This window comes from Lissotriton helveticus, chromosome 7 (assembly GCF_964261635.1).
Source record: "Lissotriton helveticus chromosome 7, aLisHel1.1, whole genome shotgun sequence".
NCBI lineage: Eukaryota > Metazoa > Chordata > Amphibia > Caudata > Salamandridae > Lissotriton > Lissotriton helveticus.
In genome coordinates, this window is record NC_136068.1 from 591,094,890 (window position 1) to 591,109,347 (window position 14,458).

Here is a 14,458-nt window from a genome sequence, read left to right on the forward strand (position 1 = left end):
ACTTGGTTTCTTTCATTTAGACCAATGTGGCAAAGTTGTGTTATGCCTGTATTAAGGTGCTTGCTATGCGGCGAAGAATGCGTGTTGGACACCTGTCTGGCACTACAATTGGATGTGCCAATGGACGCAGATACCTTGTTGGGTCCGGTAACGGCTCATGCATTGTGCTGTCCCCAGCGGCTACCAATCCTGATGACGGCATTCATGGAGACTTCACCACTACGATTGAGGGGTAGTGAAGTACAAGATGAAAGCAGCATCGATCAGGTACGACCTTCAGTCAGCTATACTGATAAAAACATCAATCGAGGCAATCATGCTCAGGCTCATGAATGCATGGTAACATCCTTTTCCGAGTTAATGGAACTTACGCAAGAAGCTGTTGACAGTTTTTTCAACAGTCTAAATGATATGATGTTTTCAACAGAGCAGCAGGAATAACTTTGAGCAGACTAGCACTCGGAGTTCCCTACATGCTGAATTTGGCCTTCAACTTTTAAAAAGCGATATGGAAAAAAAAATTCTCATCAGTTTTTCAGACTGCAAGAACTTTTTCCCCAATTCCAAAATATTTACGATTTTTTGGGACACTTATCTTCTGCTTAAAGTAGACATTATTCTTAGAGAACTAAATTTCTATTTTAGGTAGTCACGAGACATTAGCTATCCTCTAGCACTATTATACATAACTTTATGATTGTGATGAAATGGTCTCGCACTTTTTCTTTCTGTATTAAGAGCCATTTCATGTGTTATTTTCGCATTTATTCATGCTGAATTTAAAATATGTGTTATATGTTTAGCATTATTAGACTGCTTGTGCATATAGTACATGTGATTGTGTTTCGTATATTTTATAATTCTGTCTTTGGGGTGGTACGGTATACACAAACGCTACTGGTTTCACTATGCCTAGATTTGTAAATATGGACATAGTCTACGTGGAGTGGGTGTGATGTATTCCTATAGGTACTGTAACGATTCCCCTATTCCTGACCCTGGTTTGGTTAATAATTAACTAGCAGCCATCCAACGGTGCAGAAACCGTTATCTGATTAAGCCACACCACGGCACAGAAGCGCGTTATCTGATTAGGTCATAACGCATGCCATCTAATTAGACAAGCGATATTCCTCCAGCCCCTGATAAGGCATACGGAGTTCTCAAAACAAATCAAACCTACAGCGACCTGGGAAATTCCCATAGCCATTGTTTTGATTTCACCGAGAACTTCAGTAAAGAATGTGCGAACGAACCCGTTCATATGACATCCTTATTGACGTATATATGTCCATCCTTACGTCAATCTCGGCACCTTTCAGGTATAAATATTACCGACATTGCCTTAAGCAAACACATGCGGTGGTGACGAGATTGGAGCAGCGAGACGTGCCGAGGAGCCCAGCAGAGAGCGAAGCCCACAGGCGCTGCCACGCCTTCCTGACGCGCTGAGAACGAGACGCTGCCTTTCTCCTGCTGAGAAATCCAGCTCCGGCGCTTCCAAGCAGCCCTCGCAGGCAGCTGGAATATCAAGACCTGGGATAAGAGATACCAGCCCTCCACCATTCTAGATCTCAGGTACAGAACTGAATAACCCCTTGCAGAGAATTCTCGAATCAGTCCCTTGGCAAAGCAAACTTAACTTAAACTGCTACTTATCTACTCCCGCCCACGTATTAGGCTTAGGTCAGGTACACTGGGGTAGGCGTGGTTAGAAGCACCAGTTGAGTACGATTAGTCAAATGTATATATGTATGTATCTATTTTATCCATTTTAAAGTATCATATGGCTCAGAAACCATATCAATGCTTTTACAGTATTATTTTATAATTATGTCTTTACTGTATGCACTTTACTTAACTATAAGTATTACAATAATAGCGATTCATTTCTCTTGTATGAGAAAGGAGACTGATCAATAAATAACATCTTTTTATTGAACACGCCCGTCTCTTCCTTTTCTCTACAATCTGGTGAAACTAAGAATGCACTGAACTGACTGAGTAAAATAAGTTGTCTTTTGTTTTCACACGACTCTGGAGATACACTCTTGATTAGGGGAGAGCAAAGTTGTCATGTTCTATGGTTGTCAGAAACTAAATCCCTTCTTGTCTATCCAGGGAGGTTAAAATCCTCCTTGTCTATTCGAGAAAGTTTCTAGTGAATTCTGAGCTAGCTGGCAAACACAAAACTTTAAGTCTAATATCGTCGGTAGAAGACCTAGTTAACCTCTGCCCTAGGTCTATACTATTGAAGATATTCCAATGCGCAGAGCCTATTGGGATAATAGGAACTACACTACACTTGAACTGGAATATGAAAGGACACAAGATGTTGCTGTTCTGGGGGACCTCAGGAGGGCATTCACGGAACATCAAACGTATGCCGCTGATGAACTGAAATATGTTACTAAACGACCTTTAGCCAAACAGTATGGGGAGGGTGGAAGACCAGGTAGAGTGCTTGCATCGAAAATCTGTGAGGGGAAGGCACCTCAAACTGTAACACAAATTCGGGACACAGAGGGCACACTACTGACACAGCCCGAAGATATACTTCGCTGCTTTGTAGATAGCTATAGCGCACTGTACACCTCCAAACAAACACCACCCCCGGAAGAAACGTTTGAATATTTACACGATATTGCCATTGCCTGGTTATCAGACCGGCAGCGTGAATACTTAGCGATGCCCATCACAGTAGAAGAGGTGACAGACATCATTCGCTCACTACCAAATGGCAAGGCACCCGGCCCAGATGGGTTTACCTGTGAATTTTACAAAACATACGCAGACACTTTGGCACCACACCTAGTCGCCATGAAAGGAAATGCCTTTGATCAAGCCACAATACCACCATCTCTGCGAGAAGCTGTACTGATAGCACTTTTGAAACCCAACAAGGACCCAGATCGCTGTGACTCCTACCGTCCTCTATCACTGCTGAATGTGGACTCGAAGATACTGGCCATAATTCTGGCGATCAGATTACAGCACTTGATGACTAATTTGATATTGCCAGACCAGGCTGGGTTCATACCCACAAGGGCAACCTCCCACAATACTAGAACATTGTTTGCAATGTCCCATTATTTAATTCCTGACACTAAGGCGGTGGCGGTTATGCTCGATGCTACCAAGGCATTCGATTCAATTGAATGGTCATATCACTATACTTCAACACATGGGCTTTCCAGCACGGTTCATAACATGGATATCGCTCCTTTACACTAACCCTGTAGCCAGGGTACGTGTCAATGGATACATTTCAAACCCCTTCCACATCAAACGTGGCACGAGGCAGGGATGCCCTCTCTCGCCCTTGCTATTCGCACTTGCGTTAGAGCCACTTGCATGCATCATTAGACAATCGCATAACCACTCAGCTCTACATTTCCCGAGTCGCCCATTGCATATATCCATGTATGCGGATGACATGCTGTTATACATTAGAGACCCCGACCAGAATATGAACCCGATACTGCGCGAATACATTAAATTTGGCAGACACTCTGGCTTACAGATCAATTGGGAGAAATCATCTATAATTCCGCTTACTGACACCACGTCACAACATTCCACAGATTTCCCACTAGATTGGCAAACTGACCCGATCCGATACTTAGGGATATGGTACAGCAGAGACCCTGAAGAAATTATCTGCACAAACTATGGTAGGGTACTGGATAAGCTGACGGGGCAAATCGACCGGTGGATACAACTGCCACTATCGTTGGCGGATCATATTGCCATAGTAAAAATGAATATCCTCCCCAAGCTCCTATACCTATTTAACAACATACCGATCACACCCCCGAAAGCAGTGTTCAAAAACATAACCTCGCTGGTTCTCAAACTCATATGGGCAGGTAAACAAGCACGCATAGATTTACAGACATTGACTTTACCCTATGAAAAAGGTGGCTTTTGTGTGCCGGACTTCTATTTGTACTATCTCTGTGCCCAGGCACAGTATGCCACATACTGGTACCATGTGGTTCCTTATCTAACACACACAGCGGTGGAGGAAGGGGACGCCTTTCCAATACCACTGACCGCAGTGATTACGCATAAACGCCCGCCATTACACACGGCAGATATCAACACGGTTGACACAACTGTGGCCGCTTGGGGGTCACTTGGCCGGTTGGCACACAAGACACCACTTTATGCGCCAGCATTACCGTTACACCACCATCCCCAGATCTCCGTCACTAGCGAGCAAGTGGGTATGGGTCCCCTAAAACAGGCCGGCATTGACACATTTGGGGACCTCTATCATGACGGCGTCTTCAGGAATGTAGACGATTTGTCTTATATTAGCAATCAAACCACACTGTTCCGGTTCACATATTAAGGACTACAAAGAGCGATCCGTGATCTATACCCGAACTACCCGACAGAGCCCCCCTGCTTGGAAACACTGCAGTGCGTCATCACCTCCTCCAATTCGACACACTTAGTTTCCCGATTGTACAAGGCGGCCCAAAGCGAGATTCCATTCACCTCCACTAAAGCATGGACACGCTGGAATGAGGCCTTGCCAGATCCACTATCTGAAAAAGACTGGTACACCGCATGCACGCTGCTTAAGTTACTCACACCTAATGGCAATTTACGCATCCTACACCTAAAGTATCTCCACCAATCATACCACACCCCATCACGTCTCCATAAATTTGGGCTACGGGAGGATGCTAGATGTAAGCGTTGTGGGGAACAGGACGCAGCCTTTGTACACCTGGCCTGGTCCTGCCCGAAAATACAGGACTACTGGGGGCAAGTGACCGCAATACTTCAGAAAATTGTGGGGTAGAGATTGAATGCTCTATAAAAGTGTGCTTGTTAGGCCTGCTCCCCGGGATCAAAGCCGGGAAACGTAAGTACTGTGCAATTTCCCTGCTGTTAGCCAAAAGGCAAATATCTCAATGTTGGGGAGGCCCGAGAGTACCGAACACGAAACAATGGCTAAAATACCTTGCGCACTGCAGAACTCAGCTGCTGACTTATGAAGAGGAGCTATCAGCTAGATCTAGGCCAAAAGACTATTGGACTTATTTAACGATTTATTTGCAGAATGTGGAAGCCTCCGAAACCCAGTGAACTCTAATATAACTTGCACCTAGTTGCTTTGAATTTAACACGCGATGCCTGTGCACTGACTTGATGCTACCTTGTAAACTGTACTGAATATAACATTGTCTCATCGATAACATACATGTTGGTATGAAGGATGCGGGAATGTACTGGTATTTGTTGTGTCACCATTTTCGGTGGTTGTACTTCTTTGTTTCTGAAAATCAATAAACAGATTTTAAAAAAAATATATATTTATTGTATAAAATATTTTGTTGCTAGATAAAGAGAGGAGGAAATTTGATGCTCAGATGTGATTTTATACAGCCTTGAAAGAGCGCTCTGGAGAGGCGGAACATATGTTGGCTGTCTCCGATGAGGAATGTACTTTCAATTTTGCATTACCAAAATAGCACAATCAGTAGATAATAGCTACTAATGAATATTAGAACATTGGAATGTTGAGAGCTCCATTGAAGCAATGGAGTGCTTTGGGCTTCTAATGGCTGGCAGAAGCTGGATCAATGTTGCTGTGAACAAAAGGCCTCATGGAGCCTGAGGGAACTTCAAGCCCTTCGGGCTCTGTGAGGCCTTTGTTTTACAAATAAGAACACTGGCGGAATATTCAATAGCCTTAGAACCCCCCTTAGAGGGCTCTACCAGCCATTAACGGCCCTCTTCCTTGTTAAAGGCCCTCACCTTCAGCTCGGGCCTTTAACGCTGGAACGGGACTTTAATGGCGGTAGAGCCCGCTATGGCGGACTCTAAGACTACAGTCTTTCACCCATTAGAACTGATAAATGCTCAGTACTTAAAATCAATCACTTCTGTTTACCATTACTTTAACCACAATACTTCGCCCTACACCATTACTTTGACTGCTACTACTTGCATATTTCATTACTTTGATCAGTACCTGGCCAAGTACTGCATTGGGGCACTCCCAGGGGAACTGCGGGGCATGAAAGGTGATTTTGAAGGTAAGCCAACTACAGCTTTTACTCTCTTTCAGCTCTCCTGGCAGTGTTGGAAAAGACTAGGGGCCTTATTATACAAAGCGCCCGGGGGGTGCAACGGTTTTGTGCGCCTACTTTGAGTGCTCCCGGGGCACTTTGGTGTTACAGAAAGGGCCGCAGATGCTTGTGTGGCCCTTTCTGTAGTACAGATAGCACTGGCGCACATATAGAGCCAGCTATATCACTAAAGGGTGTTCCCTCATTTTCTTGGCCCCATGCAAATGAGGGAATCTCTTGGCCTCTGCTCCTGTGCCATATTATCGACGCAGGCATAGAGGCAAAGAAGCTGTCAGAAGGCGCACTGACAGTGCACCACCCACTGACAATGTGTCCCCTGATGGCAGCCCTCTAGAGGGGGCAAAGGGACCCCCCACCGGGCATCCCCTTTCAGGCGGATGCAGTCACTCACTGCACCTGCCTGCAGGGGGCTCTCTAATCCCCTTTAAAAGTGTAGGCGGGTTGCCACTTGCACAGTGAAACACAGAGCAACGGCCTCAAAGCTGCTCTGTATTTCACTTCAATGCGCTGCCCCCTGGTCATAATGACTTTGCGGGTGCCCTGGGGGCAGCGCATTCAATATAATATAGTGCACTCTCCATGTGAGCTTTTGAAAGGTGCGCTTGGCGCCAACAAGGAGAGTGAACCGTATTCTATAATACCGCCCCCAGGCCATATTACACAAAGTACCCCGGGGGCGCAACAGGCATTTGTGCCTGCTTTGCGTGCCCCCTAGGCACTTTGTATTACAGAAAGGGCCACAGACACTTGTATGTCCCCTTCTGTAATACCTATAGCGCTGGTGCACATAAAACATGGAGTGGATGCTTCAAAGCCGCTCCGTATTTCACCTGAATGTGCTGCGGCCTGGGCAGCGCAAGTTTGTGGCTGCCCTGGGGGAAGCGTATTCAATGTAAATAGCTGTACTTTCCCTGTTTGCGCCTGGCACCTATTAAAACACGTGCGCTGGGCACAAACAATGAAAATGCACAGTGAAACATGGAGCGGATGCTTCAAAGCTGCGCCGTATTTCACTTGAATGCACTGCCCCCCAGGGCAGCATGACTTTGCGGCTTCCCTGGGGGCAACGCATTCAATAGAATACGGTGCACTTTCCCTGACCTATATATAATAGGCCCCCAGGACTTCATTTTGTGGTGCTTATATTACCGGTGGTTGCAGGTGGCGAGCATTGGCATACATTTTTGAGGATCGGGTCTTATTTACCATCAGTACACTTTGAACTAGAGCAATAGAAAAGGAGACACAAAAAGAAATCGGGGATTTAAAGAATCTGCAAGCTCTGGTATTCAGCAGAGCCGGCTGCACTTTGAGCCCCTGCACTTTTTTCAATCAATCAATCAATCAATCAAGACATTTATAGAGCGCACTACTCACCCGTAGGGTCTCAAGGCGCTGGGAGGGGGGGTGCCTTTACTGCTCGAACAGCCAGGTCTTGAGCTTCTTCCTGAAGGAGAGGTGGTCTTGGGTCAGGCGCAGGTCGGTCGGGAGGGAGTTCCAAGTCTTGGCGGCCAGGTAGGAGAAGGACCTTCCTCCTGTTGTCGCTCTTCGGATGCGGGGGACGGCGGCGAGGGCGTGACTGGTCGAGCGGAGATGGCGTATGGGAGCGTAGAAGTTGAGGCGGCTGTTGAGGTAAGTCGGGCCTTGGTTGTGTAGGGCTTTGTGTGCGTGGGTGAGGAGACGGAAGGTGATTCTTTTGTTGACGGGGAGCCAGTGCAGGTCTATCAGATGTCCGGAGATGTGGCTGTTTCGTGGGATGTCGAGGATGAGTCTGGCTGAGGCGTTCTGGATCCGCTGGAGTCTCTTTTGGAGCTTGGCGGTGGTTCCGGCGTAGAGGGCGTTGCCGTAGTCCAGTCGGCTGGTGACGAGGGCCTGGGTGACAGTCTTCCTGGTCTCGGTGGGGATCCACCAGAAGATCTTCCGTAGCATGCGTAGGATGTTGAAGCATGACGAGGAGACGGCGTTGACTTGTCTGGTCATGGAGAGGGAGGAGTCCAGGATGAAGCCCAGGTTGCGTGCGTGGTCCGTCGGTTTGGGTGCGGTGCCCAGGGCGGGGGGCCACCAGGAGTCGTCCCAGGCGGAGGGCGAGGAGCCCAGGATGAGGACCTCCGTCTTGTCTGAGTTCAGTTTCAGGCGGCTGGTCGTCATCCACTCGGCTACATCTCTCATCCCTTCTTGCAGGTTGGCTCTGGCGGAGGCGGGGTCGTTTTTCACACATTAACCCCTGGATCCGCCCTGGCCAACAGTCTTTTTGGGTGGATGGTGTTTTCATCCGAAGTAGTAACTGGAACTGCAGAGGGGGCCTGGTCTTGGCTGCCCAGGTGGTGGATACGGTGGGCTTTTTGTGGGGCGGGGTGCAGTACCATGATGGGTTTAACACAGGTTTGGGCAGTAGTGGCTTTTAGGGAACGAGAGTGGAGGGAAGAGGGAAGGATCGCGGAGGAGGGGTTCCAAAATAATTTAAAAACACCTTCTCGCCATGCCTCGAGTTGTCTCTCCTCCATGTCCCACGTCATGATGTCGACTCTCTGCTGGAAGCACACAGACTACCTCCCCTAAGCCCAGGGCTTTAAGTGGCTAGGGTCTCACTAGTGCTGAGCACTGCCAGTTTTTTAAAGGGGGCCTCACAAAAAAGGGATCCTATTGGGCTCTGTTTTGTGCCTTGGCACAGGCGGTCCTTTTTTTCCTGACTGCAGTAGAGCAGGTACATCGATGTGCGCGTGCTCACACTGCTCACTTCTCACTAGTGGAGAAGTTAGGGTATGACGTCATGCCACGTGAGCATTGTAGGGGAAGGGAAATCCTTTAAAGAAAGCCATTTTCTCTCTGGATTTCCCTTCTCTTTTTGAAACTCAGGAGCAGCAGTATTGTCGTGGAGTCACCAGTGCTTTACGTGGAAGTTTTTTCAATATTATATACAAGTGGTAGTTGCTGATTATTTATCTTATGCAACTAACCACCATTGACAAAGCCAATAGTCCTGACTTGTTGTAGGTATGATGTTACTTGTTGCATCATATATTTGGATGCAATGACAGAAACAGCAAAATACAAGTCGGGCAGCACACTATGCTAAACACAGATTTTTACCTTACGTATTTTTAAGCCACACCCTTAATTACATTGGCCATGCCCCTTGAGAGTCCCCCAGTTTTTTCATCCCACTTAAAGCCATACTTAAGCCAATCACAACGCTGCAGTGCAGTGTTGTGATTGGTCTGAGCACCACGGGTCGGCGCTCAGACTGGGAATGGGAGGCTGGGCATGTTCTACACCAGGCTGTGTAAAGCAGCCTGGTGGGGAACATGTAAAGTGCGCAAGTATGCTTGGCTGGCCCTTGAAGAAGGCTGAATCTACACCCGATGTTGACCCTGGCTAATCTCCCTGAAGTTCTGGCCATTCAACAGGCAGCCTTCCTGGATGCACATAGTAACAGCACCAAAGATGGAGGCAAAGAGTTACAAACAGCTGCACTCGCGAAGGGCAGATTCCTTGGCCACCTTTGCCCGCAGGTTGGTCAGCATGTTGGGTTTCTTGGATCTTTTACCAATCAAAGCTGTCTTTTAATGTAAATCGCTGCTATTTAATTTTTTACTCTTTACTGTTAACAACTTAACAATATCAGTTGGATCTTATGATGCTGGGCAGGTTAGTCAAGCTGTCGCTTCGACAGAACATAGCACATACACCCACCTCATCTGAGATACGCCTCAAAAGCTGTCCTGGAGCTCCAATTGCATTCAAAATTAACATAGCACTAAGTACCAGCAAACAAAACGTCTCAGACGTCATATTGCTGAGAAACAATGTCCTCACAAGAGCACTTTCAAATACACACAAACTACCATGTACCAACTTAGACAGAACACCTTACACACAAATAATAGGGCTCAAATTTACTGAGGTGGAGATCAGTGTATCCACAACAATATTCACTGCGTCATCACCACATACCCATTACCAAGATGCAACAGTACAGGTCAAACAAAAATCATTACACTCACTCAACACATTTCAGATAAGCCAGAGGGTGTCTATGAGCTCTCTGCAAAAGCAAGAATACCTCTAATTAATTCACACAACAAATGTACTAGTCAAATAACCTAGGACAGCGCCTGGCCAGACCTCCGGCTACAACCAGCCAGCTGTTGATACTTCTAACCAGTAATAACAAGTGTCCTCGCGTGACCTAGTACTTACTACAGCTCACATTGTAAAATGTGTTTTTTGAATGCTTTATGGAAAATTGTCTAAATACACCTGTTTTCTACCTACCTACTACAACTCAAGTGTATTAAACGTTAAAATGACCAAATTAAATAACATGAAGTACGTATAACCAGAATAAAAATCATTTTCATGGGTTGGTGTTAGGTTTTGCTTTTCGTTTCTAATACAAAAAAAGTTATTAAAAACAAATTATTACATTAATTTAATTGCAGGCAACATTTGAATTTAATGTATACATTAGTTTAAAATGATGGTTCCTTATTTTTTAATTTAATTTAAGTCACATTAATATATGTCTTGAGTTGGGGTATGCTTTAAAAAATCAATTGAGTGAATATACTTACATTTTAAACATGTGTAAGTGTTCCACATTTAAATTTACTTTAACAAGTATGAACATAATTTATTAGGATTTGTACAGTTTTGGGTTATATCTGTCCAATGTAGTTATTAGTTCAATTTAATTAATAGTAATATCATTAAATATTTAGTACTTATGAGAGTTTGGGAGAAGGTTGGCTTCAGTGTGAGGTCCACCGTTAGGGTTAAAGTTAGTTTAGAGCTGGTTTAGGCCTGATGAGGTCGAGCCTTGGGATACTTTAAAGTAAGGAGTTAGCCATCAGGTGTCAAAGATATGGAAGGTCAATTGCTGTGGATGACAGTCATGAGCATTTCAATGGTGGGAATGTGGTTCTAAAGGAATTAATGGTAAATGGAATAATATCTTACTTTCTTGGAGTGTATTAGTGAATAAAACAAGAAAGGATGACAGGACCTATTGTGACAAGTCCTTAAATAAAGTGCACCCCTCTTTGTTTTCATCGACTACTTGTTCGGCAGGTGGCCCGTGTAACAGGGCTCGTAACTACGAGGGGAGTAGAAATCGAAGAAAAGGCAAGCCAACTCAACAAATCCTTATAGACAATAGTCAAGAGAATACTCACACATTACTAATGAAATAACACAGCAAATTATACCAGAAGGGAGATTTAAGTCTGTACGTTGCTGGCAAGTGTTTAAAGTATCTGTTATGGTGGATAGAAATTGAGAACGACCCCATCAGCTCAAGAGACGCTAAAATAGTTTGGTTCACGAAAATAAAATCTACCTCGAGAGTGCTGCCAGAGATTTCTCTGCTAAAGCACAGCACCATTTTTGGAAAATAGCTCTCATTGGAGTCTCTATCCACCTTATTCTTTCGATTCTGACATCAAATCCTTGTAATTGTCTTTTGTGCCGTTTTTTTCCTATTTAGTTTCTCTCTGGCTGTACCACCATGTTTCGGTTTATTTAAATAAGTTTCTTTATCTAGTACTTCTCTATCCAAAGTGGTGTCAGAACACTTTCTATAGAACAATTCCTCCTGAGACGGCCCCCCAGAGATACATTTAACCGTGCACATAAACCGTTACATCAGTGTACTACTTGAACATAAGAAAAAAATAAAATCATTTCGGAGGAACAAGAGAAGGTGCAGGAAGCAGAATCAATTTGAGAAACAAGGAATCTGGTCAATTCATTTGGTAGAGGAAAAAGAAAAACAGCAAAAGAGCGTTAGGTGTAGGTTACTATCCATGTTTCTCTCTTCTCTACACTTTTTATGACTTTACATTTATTACATTTAAAAGATGACAAAACAGTGTGCGCTCATTTTCGCTGTTAGGTCAATCCTCTTTCTTTTTCCGCTCATGTCTTCCTCTGTCTGGAATCGCAGGGTTGCCCTGTACCGCTGGTTCTCCTGAGCTCTCTCTATCCCTGATGCCTGTTTTTTCTTCATCCCTGTTTTCTGGTCCCATTCTCTTCAGTGTGTTTGTTTGGGGTCCAATCGGTTTCACCCTCTTTCTGTGTCCCGTGCAGGGAAGGTGGCTGGTGACATCTTCAAAGACAACGCAATCCTGTCCAATCCAGTGGCCGGCCTGGTGGTGGGCATCCTTGTGACAGTGCTGGTCCAGAGCTCCAGCACCTCCACCTCCATCATTGTCAGCATGGTCTCCTCTGGATGTGAGTATACCCTGGCAAGGGACGTGGGGAGCAAACTTAAGGTATGGGGTTTGGTCTATGGTTGGTGGTGGGGTGAGCAAAAAGGGATTGAGGGGCCAGAGGTGGTAGAGATAGTTGGATCAACTGGGACAAAAGAAAGGGAACATGGTTAAAATGGACTAAGGGAGGTAAGTACTGCCTGGCATAGGTGTAGCCTCCCGCATTCTTGCAGTTGTAGGGACCACCAATTAATACCAAAGGCATGTGTGAATGTGTATAAAATCAAAGAAGGATCTCTTTTGTGTTTCACACTCTTACTGTCACCACTGCATATTCATGTACATCATCAAAGAGAAATACAGCATTAATTTCCATACACTTAACCCTCTTGACATTGAACACTGCATAAAGTAAAAATGTCAAATATATTCAATATAATCAATCCTTTATTAGTCCACAACTATACTCAGAATCAAAAATATACTGTATCCAGTATTGCCTTCCTGCAATACAACAGTGTATCAATTCTAAAAGGTTTTTTTAAAACATTGTTCATATTTTATGCAACATTCCATCAATATAAAATAGCTCCCTAATACAGTAATCTAATATTTGATAAAAACAAATTCCTCTGATCTACACAATCAAGGAACTAATGAATACCATAATATACAAAGGAAAACAAATATCACAAGTTGTCGACGCAGTGTTTCAGTGGCATTGAGTTGGTTCACCCCACCTTCTTCAGGACAAAGTATTATAAGATATAAGTTTATCTAAAAAGATAGAGAACAATATTCAAACATACAGTCATAAAAGTGGGAGAATAGAAAGGAAACATGCCTAGAATGTACTAAGGGAGGTAGGTACTGCTTAGCATAAGTGTAGGTTGTTAGACTTTTTCCCGCATTCTTGAGGTTACAGGGACCACCTATCAATATCAAAGGCATGCATGAATGTGTTCCTTACTGATCAGCAAGTAGGGTACTGGGTCTAGGAAATAAAAAGTCTCTCCAAAGCCTCCTCAACTCTCTGGCTAGTTTAGTCAAGGCACTAAGGCCAGGTTTAAGGTAATGAGAGGGAAGGTTGAGTCATATAAGGTATAACGCAAATGTAATTTTACAGATAATACAGACAGAAAACTATGTTTCCTTTCTGCATATATTTTTAAAAGCTGAAAAATACAGAAAATTAGACTTCTTGTGAGTGACTGTGCATGGTGTCTTTCATGAATTCCAGAACAACAGCTGAGCAGATAGATATCATAGGTAGTTAAAAAACACAGGATGACATTTTCTTAAATACAACTTTATGTCAATATATATTCGTAGTATAATGATAATATTTACCATATAGTATTTTGTTTTGTTATATTTGGCTGCTTAATTTGCTAAAACACTACAGGCCTCAAAGCATGAGTGCACGTTTATCAGTTAAATACATGTGGAAATATATGATTTTACAACTTCATTTACTCAGAAAACTTAAAAATATGAATAAATACTGATGAGATGGGCACGAAATAAACAGGGATAAATACAGTTGGAAATGTTAAAAAATATAAATGCCGTGAATCCAGGAGCCCAAGTTATAATCATAATACAGATGAATGAAGATAAATGTTTAGTTATTGCTTGAAATTGAATAACTCTTTAATAAACTCATCAAAGCTGTAGAAGAGTAGAGTTGAGAAAAAAAACCATTGTTTAATAGTACTAGCACTAACCGATTGAATATGCTACTTACCAGTATGCATCTGTTCTTGGCATGTAGGGCTGCTAACATTCATATCTATAGCATAGATCGCCGCCTAGTGTTGGGTCCGGATGATTGCACATTGTTGTCCTGAAAGAGTCTGCGAAGTATCACGAGATAGGTGGCTCCTCCCCTGGACTACAGTGCGCATGGGCATCGACTCCATCCCCAGATTGTTTTTAGCCATTGTGGCAAGGATGGAGTGTAATCGTGTAAGTGATGACCATGCTAGAGATTAAATGCAAGAAAAATCTGCAGCCGCTACGGGCGCCGGGGAGGAGGGCGGGCGATATGAATGTTAGCAGCCCTACATGCCAAGAACAGATGCATACTGGTAAGTAGCATATTCAGTTTGAGGCATGTGGGCTGCTAAATTCATATCA

The 14,458-nt window shown here is 44.2% G+C and overlaps 1 protein-coding gene across 1 annotated transcript in view; it reads left to right on the forward strand.

Annotated features, from left to right (window-relative positions):
• The window catches only part of SLC34A1 (solute carrier family 34 member 1), a 165,622-nt gene that overhangs the window by 36,926 nt on the left and 114,238 nt on the right, over window positions 1–14,458 (forward strand). Inside the window, exon 6 of the mRNA XM_078652750.1 lies at window positions 12,198–12,341. Coding sequence (XP_078508876.1) covers window positions 12,198–12,341 — 144 coding nt within the window. The remainder of the gene's footprint in view (window positions 1–12,197; window positions 12,342–14,458) is intronic.